This window comes from Cajanus cajan, chromosome 4 (genome assembly GCF_000230855.2).
Source record: "Cajanus cajan strain Asha chromosome 4, NIPB_CcT2T_4, whole genome shotgun sequence".
NCBI lineage: Eukaryota > Viridiplantae > Streptophyta > Magnoliopsida > Fabales > Fabaceae > Cajanus > Cajanus cajan.
In genome coordinates, this window is record NC_138520.1 from 69,903,777 (window position 1) to 69,920,219 (window position 16,443).

Consider the following 16,443-nt stretch of genomic DNA (forward strand, 5'->3'; position numbering starts at 1 on the left):
ACTTAAGAGAGTAAAATGAAAATGAACCAAACATTCCACCTTGTTCACTCTTAATATTCAACTCCAACCAAATCTCTCAGCCCAAAATCTTCCTCTCATTACATACCCTTTTTCCTCAAAATTTGCTGCCTAGATTTTAAGAGACCCCTCTCTCTTTTAAGACTATTTATACAGGTGCTTGTTTATTTTTCTTTTGATTTGATTTCTCTTTTCTCTTTTTTTTTTTTTTTTTTTGAATACATGATAATGGTAGAATGAAACTAACAAGCACACTTGATTTTAAGAAGAGAAAAATGATGGAGGGGTGACTCTTCCCTTCAACTTGCATTAGCTTAATTTCACCACTTTCTCTCAACTTGGCAATTCTTACCAACTACCCCAACTTAATTCCCAATTCATTTTCATTTACTCTCAAGAGTTTGGTCAGGGTGATGAGTTGGTATTTGGGAAAGGTTTAAGGTGATTTGAAGGTTAAGGCTCAAACAGGTTTTAAAGGATGGATTCAATTATGGCTGGCTGTTTGGCTCTAGGCTTAAAAAGAATTAAATTATGCACAATGAAATGGCTAAAATGCCTTGATCCTGTGCAAAACTTCTCACAAGAGCAATCATTCAAGATTCAACCAATGCAAACACATATACCATGATGATGGCTCTCAAAAGTGGAAATATATATGATATATGCACTGTTTAGTCTCTCTCATTCACCAGCTTGGCTAAATGTTCAATTATTAATCTTTCATGCCATGCTAATCAAATAACTCACAATTTCATGATCAAACAAAGTTGGATGAGTGCAACCTCAAAACAAGCCGCAAAACAAACCATTCTTAAGTGAATTAAAAGATTTATTTTTCCTTTTTGTTGATCTAAAAGTCAACTCATTTACTGCCTCTCAAGAATAATTTTCAATGTTTCCCAAAAAAATATCTATATATATAATTATATATCTATTTACATTTTTTTTTGTTTTTTGTTTTTTGTATTTACACTACTGCTCTTAGAGTAACTAAGGTGCAGACTCCAAACAATTAGTATCCCAAATTCAAACATTAGCAATTGCACCACCAAGTATGACATTCAACCAAAACACCAGAAGTTTAAGCATCTAATCCCAAAATAAGCAAATCACCAAACAGTTTAAACAATTAACAGAAATTTAAATGGCTGAAATTTAAATTGACAGAAATTTAAAATTGCATGAATTTAAAGTAAAACTCTGCTTCCTCAGAAAATGGGCTCAGAAAGTGGGTGACAGTGACCCTTCATCCTCAACTCCTTCTTCATTGTCCTCTCCTCCATCAATTCCTTCTTCTTCAACTTCAGCATCAAACCTCTGTCCTTGTTCACCTACATGAGGCTGCTCAGGCTCACCACCTCCTCCTGAAAAGACAGGACCGTCCCCAGGCCAAAGAATAGCATCTTGAAATTGCTCCGGTGTAGGCCAAGGATATAAGCTTCCACCGGTATTGGCCTGATTTAAAGTGTAGTGGTAAAAATAGGAGTGCAAAGCCAATTGCCCTCTATGATTAGCGGCTTGTTGAAGTTGCACATGACGAAGATGAGTCATTTCTAATTGGTGTTGCTCCTCCATGTGCTGAAAGTGTTGCACCATACAAGCCTACATGGTAGACAAATCGAAGGGACCAGTTGGCGGAACTGGAGGTGAGGTAACTTGTGGTGGAGATTGGGAATAGGTAGGTGGTGGGCGTGATCTGCGAGATGCCCAAGGAAACTCTCGTGGGTTATAGTAGCGAGCGTTGACAAACACATGATCTATCTTCCTCCTAATTGGGACCAACGGCTGAGGAATCACCACTCCTTTAGCTTTGCATAAGCCTGTAATCAATCCAGGGAAAGCTAAGGGTCTGACAGCACCAGACTTAGAAGGTTTAGAAAGGACAATAGCATGAATTTCATTTGATATTAAGGTAGCTATGTCCACATCCTTCTGTAGCAATATACAAAAAATCAACTTTGCCCTGGAAATGGTAATGTCAGAAGTGTGTGTGAGTGGGATGACATTGTTGTAGAGGACGGCCTGCCATAAACGCACAACTGATTTCAATTCGGCTCGAAGAATGTGGGTGGGTTGGTTCTTCGTGCCTGTTTGATATTGTCTACCTGGAAGGCTCAAAGTCTCAAGCACCGAAGTAGACATCTCCTCATTCATTGCGGTCTTCATGAGCTTCCTATAATCATCTTCTTCTGGGATGGTATACTCAGTTTGCAAGAAGGTGTTGATGGCCTCTGGATCATAAGCAATGATTTTACCTCTCACCCACGAGATTCTCTCCTTGCAATCAGGTCGGACAGGGAAGGCATTAGCATAGAACTCTCGAATGATGCTTTCATTGTATTTGTATTTGCTTTCATTGAGAAATGAACAATTTTGATCGTAATCATGTGCATAATCCTCCGAGGAAGGATATGTATAGAGGAAAGGGTATTAGAAAAAAGCTTGATAGAAGCCAAATTTACTGTCACTCTCGTGACAAATATAGCCATTTTACATATAAGTGTTGGAAAGAGAACAAAGGATGAAAAAGAATTGACTTTCGAAAATTGAAATTCCGAAACTATAAAATTAAAATTCTACCTAAAGATATTATTGAAAAATTGACACAAAAATAAAAGTGGGGCGAAGAATAGAAAAAATAAAGTGCAAAAATATAATTAATTACTTATTCTACTTTCATTAAGCCCACACAAACACAAGACATCAAAAGTAAATAAAATAAAATAAAATAAAATAAAAGTTGGTCACATGAATTCAGTCCAAACATAGTCGAGTTTTTTTTATGGGTTCCCCCAAAAATAATTGTGTCAAGTTTTTACTTCTACTACATGCATAAAAGCAAGTTAAACTCAACCATTAAAATTAATTAGAGCTATGAAAATAATTGTTACTATTATTTGAACTGAAATTAAATTATTACTATAAATATTAAGCGACACTCTTATTTCTTGTTTTTATGAACATAATTACTATAAAAAAAATCACTTCTACCAACAAAAAAAACAAACCCAAGCACGCGTCTTTGTATTCTAATTTTGTTAATAAATGATATCTTCCCCTGTTTCTGCTAAACTTTTGCTGCAATCTCTTGCGGTCGAATGAAGACACTGATGAAAGAAGGGTTCAACAAGTGGTTATGCAAAAGTTGGACTCAAAAGTTCTGGCCTTTGCTTACAACCCATGTCACCCATTTAACCTTATGTCATTTCTTCGTTCTATCCACGCCAGCATTGCTGATTCCCATCGATCAATATTTCATTCCAATCAACTCCTTAATGGGTTGTCAAAATCTGGCCGAATTGACGATGCCCGAAAAGTGTTTGACAAAATGCCTCAAAAGGATGAGTATACGTGGAACACCATGATATCTGGTTATGTTAATGTGGGGAGATTGGTTGAAGCAAGAGAGCTTTTTGATGGGTTTTCAAGTAGAAGTTCTATAACTTGGTCCTCCCTCATATCCGGGTATTGTAGATTTGGGTGTAAAGCTGAGGCGTTTGATTTGTTTAGGCGGATGAGGTTGGAGGGTCATAAACTTAGTCAGTACACTTTAGGAAGTATTCTGAGGGTGTGTTCAGCATTGGGTTTGATCCGAAATGGGGGAATGCTTCATGGGTATGTGGTGAAGAATGGATTTGAATCCAACGTGTATGTTGTCACTGGCCTTGTTGATATGTATGCAAAGTGCAGGCACGTTTCAGAAGCTGAGATTCTCTTCAAGGGGTTGGCCTTTGACAAGGGAAATCATGTACTGTGGACTGCCATGGTTACTGGTTATGCTCAAAATGGTGATGGCCTTAAGGCAATTGAGTTTTTTCGTTACATGCACTCAGAAGGGGTTCAGTCCAATCAGTTTACATTTCCTAGCATATTGACTGCATGTTCTGCCGTTTCAGATCATTGTTTCGGGGAACAGGTGCATGGTTGCATCATACGAAATGGTTTTGGATGCAATGTATATGTTCAAACTGCATTGGTTGATATGTACGCAAAATGTGGAGATTTAAGTAGTGCAAAAAGGGTATTAGAAAATATGGAGAATGATGACGTGGTTTCATGGAACTCCATGATAGTTGGGTGTGTAAGACATGGGTTTGAAGAGGAAGCCCTTCTCTTGTTTAAAAAAATGCATGCCAGAAGTGTGAAGATTGATGATTATACATTTCCATCCATTCTGAACTGTTGCATAGTGGGTAGTATTAATGCAAAATCTGTTCACTGTTTGGTAATCAAGACTGGATTTGAGAACTATAAGCTTGTTAACAATGCTCTGGTTGATATGTATGCCAAAACTGGGGACTTGAATTGCGCGTATGCAGTGTTTGAAAAGATGCTTGAGAAAGATGTCATCTCATGGACCTCCCTTGTCACAGGTTACGCACAAAATGGCTCACATGAAGAATCTCTTAAGATTTTTTGTGACATGAGAATTGCAGGGGTTAGTCCAGACCAATTTATTGTTGCAAGCATTTTGAGTGCCTGTGCAGAACTGACTCTTCTAGAATTTGGTAAACAAGTCCATTCAGATTTTATTAAATCAGGTCTAAGATCATCACTGTCAGTGGATAATTCTCTTGTAACCATGTATGCAAAATGTGGATGCCTGGATGATGCTGATTCCATTTTTATTTCAATGCACATTCGGGATGTAATTACTTGGACAGCTCTTATCGTTGGATATGCAAAGAATGGTAAGGGAAGAGACTCCTTAAGATTCTATGATGCTATGGTTTCAAGTGGCACAAAACCAGATTTTATCACATTTATAGGATTATTATTTGCTTGTAGTCATGCTGGTCTTGTGGATGAAGGTCGCACGTATTTTAACCAAATGAAAAGGATTTATGGAATAGAGCCTGGTCCTGAACACTACGCCTGCATGATTGATCTTTTTGGACGCTCAGGAAAGCTCGACGAGGCACGAGAAATGCTGAATCAAATGGATGTGAAACCTGATGCAACTGTATGGAAGTCACTCCTTGCTTCGTGTAGAGTGCATGGTAATATAGAATTGGGAGAGAGGGCAGCTACAAATCTCTTTGAGTTGGAACCCATGAATGCCATGCCTTATGTTATGTTGTCTAACATGTATTCTGCAGCACGAAAATGGGATGATGCTGCGAAAATACGAAGGTTGATGAAATCAAAAGGAATAACCAAGGAGCCTGGGTGCAGTTGGATTGAGATAAACAGCAGAGTGCATACATTCATTTCTGAAGATAGAGGACATCCAAGGGAAGCTGAGATTTATTCCAAGATTGATGAAATCATAATAAGAATTAAGGAAGCTGGTTATGTTCCAGATATGAGTTTTTCTTTGCATGACATGGATAGAGAGGGAAAGGAGGTTGGACTTGCTTATCACAGTGAGAAACTGGCTGTTGCTTTCGGATTACTCACTTCTTCACCTGGTGCACCAATTCGGATTTTTAAGAATCTGAGAGTTTGTGGAGATTGTCATTCTGCTATGAAATATATCTCAGGAGTTTTTACTCGTCATATCATACTGAGGGACTCAAATTGCTTTCATCATTTTAGAGGAGGAGAATGTTCATGTGGGGATTACTGGTAGGATTTCTTTTCAATCTTAATATACTAGTCATTCATTCAGTTTCAAGGGGAATTGATACACGCCAGTTTCAAGCTTATAGGGCATTGTTACACAATTTTTCTGTGTTTCTGTTGTACTATCATCAAGGTTAAATTCATTTTTTATTTGAGAAATAAACCTTGTTTTAGAATATTGAGAGCTTAATGCATACAGACATGGATCTTGAGACAGGAGGAAGCAAAACTTATTTTTATTAACAAAGTTATCAATTTTTATGGGCTGAAAACTGTTGAACCGTAATATCTTCCTTCACTAATGGTTGGATTCTTTAAATATTTGCACGAGTGAGGAATTTAGCCAATAAATGAGATACATTGGCACAGTGAGTTGGCTATCCAATCATCAATCTTTCTTTATCCAAAGAGTAACTGGCTAAATACATTTATTTTTATCCAGTTTGTGATTGCTACCTACTGCTAAACCCGGGTATCAATCAGGATTATATAAAATTTTATATTAATCAAAGATAATTTGATATTTCATTCTTATAAAACAAAATTGACGTAATTTATACATTTCAAAATATATTAAAATATAAAGACTTTGATTACTTTCAAGTTGTTCAATTTTAACAAAATTTGATATAGACATATAAAATGATATGAACTTTCAATTTAACAGTTAAATTTACAAAATTTATATTTAATATAAAGTTATTAAATAGTGTAATACGTAGGGCATCTCCAATGGAAGCAACTCATTTGAGTTGCTTCATACATTGAAAAATGAAAAAAGTGATCCCCAGTGTGTCATGTCAGTATTAAGCAACTCAAACACAAATTTACTTCAATGGTAAAAAACTTTAAGAAATTCAACTTTTAAAATTTTTTTCTAATCATTTATGAATCAATTTTAAATTTTTATTAAAAAGAATAATTGCACTACAATGAAAGAAAATAAATTACGAGAAAAAATACTCAATAAGTAGATATTAAAAATAAAATAAAGTAATAGTAAATACATAGACATTATACGAAATTAATTTTTATCATTATTATTTCCGAAACGTTCCCAAATATGTTCAATATGATATGTTTGAAATCAGGTAAGGAACGGTTGTTTGAGGAAGCAACTCTCTCTCTTCTTCAAGCAACTCATGTTGTCACGTCAAAGTCCTCCAATGGCAAGAAACGCGGCTTGAGTTGCTTCATGGGACTAGGGATGGCAACGGGGCGGGGCGGGTACGGGTTTCATGATACCCGTCCCCGTCCCCGCGAGTTAAACTCATCCCCATCCCCTCCCCATACCCGTCGGGTATAGATTTTCATCCTCATCCCCGTCCTCGTTGGGTATCGGGTATACCCGTACCCGTACCTGTCAAATTTTTTTATTTTTTATTTTTTATAAAAAAATGATATTTTTAAATTATTTTTTTATTATATTATAATTATAATTAAGTTATTTCTTTATCTTATATTATAATAAATAATCATACATAAAAAAATATTAAATTTTTTTAATATAATTAAATTGAAAGTGAGTATTAAATTAAAAATGAGAACGGGGACGGGGACGGGTACGGGTACGGGTACGGGGCGGGTAAGTACATACCTGTACCCGTACCCGTATCCGTTTTAATATATCGGGTTTTACCCATACCCGTACCCGTACCCGGTATTCCCCGTCAAAGTCGGGACGGGTTCGGGTATTACCCGCGGTATGTTTGCCATCCCTACATGGGACAAGCAACTTCCATTCGAGTTACTCTTAGTAAAAGTTACATCGATATTATTATAATTCTCCTTTTATATATATATATATATATATATATATATATATATATATATATATTTATATATATATATATGTATGTATATAGGGAAAGTAATTTCTCTAAATAGAAAAATATCTTAATACCAAAAATTACCGTTTCCACTTTCCGTTCCTAAAAGAGGATGGTTAATCCTGATTGCCTAGATGGAAGAAAATTGTCCTTGTATATATTTAATTTCACGCTGTGACCATACTTAGTTACATTTCAAATAACCTTTTACAGTTTATATGAACTTTTCTTATGACATAAATTCTTAAAATGTTTGGGAAAGCTTATGAAAATAACTTGTAATTTTAACTTATGTTCCGTCCATATATTTTTTTTAGCTTATTTAGATGGTCTCTTTAAGATAACATAAAAATAAGTTACAGCTTATATGAGAACAGTTTAACCTTATTTTATATATTCGAATTTAAACACATAATCACTTATATGATAAACACTAATTCGATAAGTATTTAATTTAAGCTATTTATCCCCCCACCGAAAAAAAAAAAAAAAGACCCTAAAACCAGATTTGACAATTAGAGAACGAAACATGAGATGCAGAATAAAGAAAGAAGCTGTTCTTTTATGTCTTTACAAAGTTAACAAATACAAAATAAAGGGGTTGAAAAAAGATTCCTACTCATCTGATGATTCCACATAGTCCTCTTAAGGAACAAGCATCTTGAACTACATGAAACATGAGCAAAGGATTTAAGACTCATTATCTTTTACAATTGATGCATACATCAATCATAAACTACATAAAAAATGGTTGCAACCCTATCACCAGGCAGTCCTACTTCATTCATTGTCACCTGCGTGGCCTTGATAAAGAGGTTGCATGATTTTAAGGTTCCTACGAGTTGTATAGTCATATGATCGTGCAGGATGGACATCAGAGACCTAGACTGATAGGGAAGGTAGCATTGCTGGTGTAGTCATCTATTCATCCAAAAATCCATTTACAATGCTCAACAATGAATTCAACTTTGTGCATGCTCAGGAATGAGACGCCTACGCAATTCATCTGATACGCCTGACAGTTCTGCATTGATTTTTGATGTAAGTAATGGAAAAATATTTTATTTATGATCTATTTAGATAAACTTCTCTGTAAACACTAACAAGAAAAGAAATATGAAGAAAAAATGAAGTATACTTTCTCCATAATATAAAATTAACTTATCTATAAGCTAATTTGTAGAAGTTGTCTTATACTAACTTCTCCAAAAGCTGTTTTCACTTATAGAGAAGTTGATTTTTTTTTCTTTTTCTAATAAGTACTTCCAGAGAACTTTATCTAATCAGACCTTAACCGCTAATGATATGCTTATCACCACCATACCTTGAGCAGTGAAATCGAACAAAGGAGGTAGTGCTCGCCCATTTGGCAAGCATGCACTTGGGTCTCGCAGATCATCAAAGAAAGGGTGTGCACATGCCTCCAACTGTAACAAAATATAATCATTAGGGCAACAGAATAACCACGCAAAGCTGAATATCTTCCTAACTTCCATAATATATCAAGCATGGATGAAGTATCAATTTTTAACATAAATTAACCATCCTGTGTAAAGATGGTCCATCTTCATTAGTGTGGCTGAATATACAAAAGCAAATTAACTTCCTTACAGCAGTGCAACGAAGATTTGGTGAATACTGAAGCATCCTTGACACGAGATCCACTGCTTCTGCAGGCATCTTCTTGTGAAAAACCTGATATTGATAATCAATCAGATCTCTGGAAGTATTTATGAATTACAAATTGCATACTTAAGGGGCAAGTGGGAAGTAAAGAACTGCTAACCTTATGCCACGGGTGAGCTTTAATTTGAGGAAACTTGAATTCAGTGTAATTTGGATTCATGCACTTTATTTCTTCTCTGGTTGGTGTTCCCAAGATCTATAATACATATAATTACACTCAGATTGAAGAACCAAAACCAACAGGATGCATCTTTCAAGAAGCATAAAAGGATAGAGAACACAAGAAACTTTACCTTAATGATCTCTACCAACTGATCAACCCCACTCTCTCCTGGAAACATTGGCTGCAAATAGCACAACATAGTTATAGAATTGTCGTACATAGAGAACTTGCTGGAAATGTAATTTTTACAAAAGAAATTGAAATTCCCTCTAAATATGAGAGCGAGAGTTAATTTAAATTCTCACATGTCCTAGAAGAAGCTCAGCCAAAACACAGCCAGCAGACCAAATATCAATAGCAGTAGTGTATTCTGTTGCACCAAAAATAAGTTCTGGAGCTCTATAATACCGAGAGCATATGTATGATATGTTGGGCTCGCCAGGCACCTAAAGTGCAATAAAATAACAAGCTCAGGCACAAACTATTGTATAGCTTTTAAATTGATAAAGAAAAAGAAAAAGAAACATACCAACATCTTTGCACTCCCAAAATCACATATCTTTAACTGATGACTCTGGGGATTAACCTGTGACATGCAATCAAATGCAAGTTTAATACACTTTTGGTATTATAAAGGGTTCCAAGCAATATACCGTGTCAAAATAATCATTATCGGAAAACTGTTGTCAGCATGTAGCACAGTTACTGTCTCTATCTATACTTCCAAGCAATAACATAGTAGACCTATAACTTACAATGGTCTGCCCCCAGGCAAGATTTAAAATGAAGTTTAGAATGCATATCTCATACTGATCAATTGATTTATTTAAGGTATTAAGCATCATATTGAGAATAATCATCTCTCCTGTTTGCAAGAAATATATACGATATGGTCCACAAACAAGGAAATTTGAAAGAGAAGAAATTCTTACCAACAGATTCTGGGGTTTGATGTCCCGATGACAGACTCCAATCACATGATGCAAATAGTTTAAACCCCGGCATATCTACATGAGAATTTAGCAAGATCGATTACTAACGGCATAAAAGTAGCCAGCTTAAAGCAAATAACTGAATGCTATAAGCATGATCAAGGAGATTCATAACCAAAAATTCAATAAAAAGGTCAATCAATATTACCTGGTACGTATACAGTTGCACATAAATGATAGGCATATGTTGGTGCATTCTGATATAGTGCTTTGAAACTCTGTAGACAGTTTCAGGTACATACTCCAAAACCAAATTAAGGTACAACTCATCCTTATCAGCTGCTGAATAGAAACAGTGCTTTAGTCTGAGTACGTTAGTATGGTCAAGAATACGCATAACCTGTAGTTCCCTATTTTTATATCTCTTGTCTTGCAACACCTTTTTTATTGCAACTGCTTCACCAGTTTCAAGGCACTTAGCCTACATTCAAAGCAAAGTGAATAAGCAAAGAAGGTAACATGACAAACCCATAGAACAGTGAAGCAAAGGATCAATCCTTATAAGAAATACTGCAAAACAAATATAAATACCTGATAAACAACACCAAAAGAACCAGTGCCAACCACACGTTCTGCCATGTATGAGATTGTCTGAGCCAGGCAAAAATAAAGTTAAAAAATGCAAAATATTTCATAGCAAGCTATATGCACTGGAAATAACAACGGAATAAAAAAATGCTCTAAAAAACCAAATATGTCAAGTTACAACCTTTTGTCCAATAATAAGCATATTATAGAAGGAAAAAAAGTAATTAAGGAGCTCATGAAAAATACCCGCTTTGGTTGTCCGTCACGACCACCAATAGCAGTTGTAATTATTTGACCTGTTTCTGTTCCATTACCATTCACAATAGTTGCTTCCATATCCTGCTCAGAGCAAATCATTTATCAAACTCGATTGCATTTAATAAAAGAAAAAAGAAGCTTTACAAAACTAACTAGTGAGCTAACTTTGCAATGAATACAGAATATTGATAAATGATTTTTACATTTATGGAACTATCAGTGTGATAACTAACATAAACATTAAAAGTAAGAAAACAAGACAAACGAATCACAACAAATACCTTCTCATTGTTGTTGCTCTTTCCTTTGTCGTCTCCAATTTTCATTTCATTTAATTCTTTTGGAAGCTGATCATAACCTGACTTCTCAGTTCTAGCCATTGTAGAAACAGTGGAACTAGTTTCGTTTGATGCCTCTACATGCTGGTCCTGATCTATTCCGCATCGCTCAGTAGCACAAGTTTCCTCATTGACCTTTCCTTCAGTCTCTTGATCAAATTTAACTCTTTTTGTGGTACAATCCCCACTCTGAAAAGAAATAGTTTGAATTTAACTAATATATTTAGGATGTCTGTTTTACGAGGGATGTAAACTGGGAAAACCAAATAGAACTCCAAGGTACACAACATTTTGCCAACAATCCCACGTAGTTAGGCTTAGCATAGTTCTTCCCATAATTAAATGAAAAGTACTATGACAATGACCAATAACTAGCACAATCATGTCAAAACTCGCACAAAGCTTGTGCCCTCGGTAGCTTGGACAATCAGATTAATAAAAAACAAAACAGCAAATGACACATTTTGAGAAGCAGAACATAAATAGCCATTAGCCAGATCATAAACCATTTTTAAATCAAATAAAGCTATATCTCAAAATCAAAATAATAATGATAAATATCAAAATCACAATCACTTACACAAAAGAGAAATAATTCACATTTGTAAGGAATGACATCAAGAAAGGGTGCAAAACCAAATTCATAACTACATAATTAAAAAAAAAAAAACAAAAAAAAATGTTATGCCTAACACGAATCAACACTCCAAAAATCCCCAATAATAACCCAAATCAATGAACATGTTCATTTATTGATCAAAATTAGTTTTTATTTTTTTCAGCAAACAACATCCAGATGGGGGGGGGAGAAACTTGCTCCAAAACTAATAAAAATCAAAACTTTTTGATATGGGAAAAAAAATAGATGTTAAGCTTACCGGATCTGATGAAATGGAAGGCCTCCCAGAAGCAATGCTTTTCAACCTTCGCATCATATTCATAGCGTTATATTCTTCCAACCCCAACAACTCAACTCAACCCACAACCTAAATACCCTTAAATCCCACCAAAAATTTGTTGTCAAAAAATAAAGAGAAAAACGTAAAGAAGAGAAAGAGAGAGAAAAAACCTTTCTCTCTCTTCCCTTACACCAGCTTCCTGCAAATACAACAAAATGGACAAAGAAAAATGGAAGAGTAAAGGGAGCCAAACAACACAGATCTTATGAACCCACTTTCTCAAAATTGGGTGCCACGTGGAATTTTCTCTGTTTTTTAAATAATTAATTAATGAATTTGTTAGTTTTCTATGGTCAAAGTTCCATCAATTCCAATCATTCCAGCTTCAAAGTTTGTACCTCAGTCAAACGTGATTTGTGAACCGTTCATCGGTCATTGATTGAAATTGGACAGTTGCGATCTTCTAGTTTCGACACGAAAGTTGGTGTTCGGTAATTTACAGTTACGAAAGTACCCTTCATTTTTGGTTTAATAACGGAAGAAGGATTCTCCTCAGACAGCGGTGAGGTATAAACGGAATATTCGGAGGAATTAACGTGTTCTCACGATCAATAATGCGCCATTTTAGGAACAATAAACAACAACGTTCAAAACCAATGCAAAATTGCAAATTTAGTTCACAAATATTTCTACCCATAGATATATATATATATATATATATATTAGTAGGTTAATTTATGTATAAATTAATTTTAATTTATGCAAAATTTTGTTTTTTCTTTTATTTATCTCTCATAATATTTTTTTTTTATATTTATCAAACTCTCTTAAAATTGTTTATGAAAACATTTATCCCAACAGATTATAACATTTTGTGAAATAATAGTCTGTTTTCTTAAAAAAACACAGTTAATTTTTTTTTAATTAATAAGAAGATAAACTAAACATATCCCGATTATCATAGCTTCTTATGTTACATCTTCAAAAACATTAAAGTGTAAAAATATGTTAATTTTTTATGCGGAGCCGATGAAATATATTATTATGTTTAAAGTAAATTTTAAAGTAGTTTTTAAAAAATAATATAATTGTAATGACCCTCCAATGTATTTACATTTAGTGGAATTGCACTACTACTAGTGAATTAAGAGAAATATTAAAACGGGATAACTCATACATATAGATATATATAAAATATAATAACTATGGTTTTATATATAAAATATAACATCATATATGTAAAGTCATCACAATTAATATCATCCTAGTGCCGGTCAAGCACAACTAGTCAATACTCTAATTGACTCTGATACTAGGACAAAGCGTCCGATCTCACCAGCAACGGTCACACCAACTCATACCTAACCCTGACCTGCTCCCATCACAATATGATCATCGCAATCCATCTACATGGAAACAGAAGGGTAAGCTAGAGTTCAATAAACAACCATATAAGCATAAGAATAAATATATATGTTACTCAACTATCAAGTCATCCAATCATGAAGTCAAACACCACACAACTTCATCATAACAATATTCGTGCAATTAAGCAACACATGAAAGATATCAAATGCATATCTACCATCTAATGCGTCCTCACGCATATACCTAAGAGATCTCCCTAACAACAGAGTAGTATAAGTGACATTCCAATCCTACCGAAATCACCCCAACCGTTTTCACGCCCAATATTGCGCCCGCTCGGTCACAACTAAACAGGATAAAAATCCTCACTCGGGTTTACTCGGATGATGTCACTTACATAATTGGAAGTTCGGATCCACCGTCAGGTATAGCACAGCTGGGTACAAGCTTATCACGACCTTGGCATGCATTACCAAGTCACTTGTGAAGTTCGCCCACCGACTATCTGCAAGGAACCACGCACCTTCCCCAGTACTTGGTTAAGGGAATAACCCTCGACCTCATACCCCGCTCCAACACTAACTAAGGACTTAGAGGAGACTCACCCACTAGTGGCCTATCCAAGCACTACTCTCACCCAAAACCCGTGACCTATCTAAGCACCCCGCTCATTTATATAAGTAATCTATCCAAGCATCACTCTCAAAAAACTCTATGTGAACTCTTCCGGTTCAAAAACATTTCCCTCTCCTCAAGTCCTAAGCTAGACACATGTCATAAGGCATCACATGCAATAATGTATCATTCATCATACATGGTCAATCTGCCATCATGATCAATATCATTCTCATATGAACATACACGTATGTCATATCATATTTAAATATTCATATATATCATTACCAACCATACATATGAATCATATATCACCATACATCATATATCATACATAAATGATCAAATTTTTAACTTTAAACATGCATAAACATCATTTTCAATCAATATTTCTAATCATACTCACGCCCAGCGCAGCCAGCTTGCGCCCGACCTAACATCCAACCCAAGAGTTCTAAACTCATCCACGCCCGGCGTAGAATCCCCACGCCCAGCGTCCTTAAGACAAAGACTCCTAGGAGTCTCCACACCCAGCGCACCCATCTTGCGCTCGGCGCCATCTAGATAGAGACCTTTAGAGGTCTCCATGCCCGACGCGCATACCTTGCACCCGGTGCCATATCAGTAACCTATTAAACAAGGTCACTATCTGATATCACGCCCAGCGTGGTTCTACTCACGCCCGACGTGAACTCATCCAGAAGCCCCTCATTCCCTAATCACGACGGGCGTGAGAAACTAGAATGTAGATTGTTTGGTTGCATGTGAGTTTAGGAACTCAATTGATGCATGAATTTTTAGAATCCAAGGTCGGATTGAAGAAATTGCTCATTTTTCGAAGTTTTGGAAAAAATGAGATTTTGATGCATCGAGTGGGTGCATGTTGAACCTGAGAGTGATTTCAAATTGTATGGAGTCTATGTATTACGTTGTATGGATTGCATATGAGATATTATAATATAAAAAAGAAACACATTCAAAGTATTTTTTTTACTAATAAATAAATTAGAGCAACAATATACGCGGTGCATGCATGGCTGTATATGTACAATTTTTTATTATTTACTTTTCAGATTTGGACTTAATTGTATATGTGGTTGGTGCAGTTTCTTTTTAATAATGTGAACTCACGTTATATTTTTTTATTATTATTTATTCAGAAGTTTAGTGAGAGAAAAGTAAACAATGTGGAAGGTTGAAATAGAAGGCCCAGTAGTTTGATATATTCGTTGAAAGATTAAAAAAAAACTAAATAAAAATACTTTCTTTATTGTTATAGTTATAAATTATATGCATAAGATGAATTATATATCATTTCATATATTATCTTACATTTTTTAAAAGTTAATTTATATTACATTAATTTATTATTTATAAGATAATAAGAAGGTTTAATAAATCAATAAATCCTTAAAAATAGTGGGAAATGTTTAATTCGATATCTAAACATAAGAATGGTAATTAGGTCTTCTACATTTTTAAGGTCGTCATTGGAGGGTGGGTAGTGATAGACAAATTAGAGTTTCAATGATCCTTGGTTAAGGAAATATAAGGGTAGCTGTTTGGCTTAGTCGAGGGTCACGGAAGAGCTCTAGAAGTTGAGGATTAGTATTTGACTGTGAAAGAGTCATGTGGTTGAAATACTAAAATGATGAATGATATGTTAGAGCATGAGGATATGAAGACTATTCTTGTATTTCTCTTATGAACATTAATGATGATGACTAAAATATTTGGCGCCAGAGCAGGGATGATAGCTTTTTAGTTGAATCAACTTATAATGGTTACATGAACCAAATTTAGATATAACACATCATAAATAGTAGCGGATCTAAAAATTTAAATAGTGGAAATAACATTTATACATATATTTGTAACATATTGTTCTATATAAGATTTCATATTTTGAAAATGTTGAATGATTTTTTTTATTTTTAATACTTAAAAAAATATCTCTTTCTATATAAGTTACTACACAATTAGGCAAAATTTTAACCTTTTTTCTTTTTAAAAATAATATAATATGAGCTTGAGCCGGTCATCATCCCTTTTAAGCCTATTCTAATAATATCATAGGCCTAAAACAAAATATCAAAGTTGTAACTCTTTTTCTTTTTAAAACTAGTATAATATAGACTTGGCTAGTCATCATCATTTTCAAGATTAGTCCAACAATAATAGAAA

At 34.7% G+C, this 16,443-nt stretch overlaps 2 protein-coding genes across 2 annotated transcripts; one reads left to right on the plus strand and one right to left on the minus strand.

Moving 5' to 3' along the window:
- The first annotated feature begins 2,957 nt into the window (after positions 1–2,957).
- Positions 2,958–5,902, plus strand: LOC109802383 (Tetratricopeptide repeat (TPR)-like superfamily protein). Its single transcript, XM_020363731.3, has one exon. The coding sequence runs from the start codon at positions 3,155–3,157 to the stop codon at positions 5,588–5,590; it is 2,436 nt and encodes an 811-aa protein (XP_020219320.1). The 5' UTR covers positions 2,958–3,154; the 3' UTR covers positions 5,591–5,902.
- Positions 5,903–7,954: 2,052 nt separating this feature from the next.
- On the minus strand, positions 7,955–12,522 carry LOC109802046 (shaggy-related protein kinase theta). Its single transcript, XM_020363249.3, has 13 exons — positions 12,256–12,522; positions 11,321–11,566; positions 11,028–11,120; positions 10,785–10,844; positions 10,402–10,674; positions 10,194–10,268; positions 9,791–9,847; positions 9,567–9,707; positions 9,392–9,442; positions 9,199–9,294; positions 9,024–9,107; positions 8,737–8,839; positions 7,955–8,436 (listed from the first exon to the last, which is right to left on the minus strand). The coding sequence occupies exons 1-13, from the start codon at positions 12,316–12,318 to the stop codon at positions 8,375–8,377; spliced, it is 1,404 nt and encodes a 467-aa protein (XP_020218838.1). The 5' UTR covers positions 12,319–12,522; the 3' UTR covers positions 7,955–8,374.
- Positions 12,523–16,443: the final 3,921 nt, after the last annotated feature.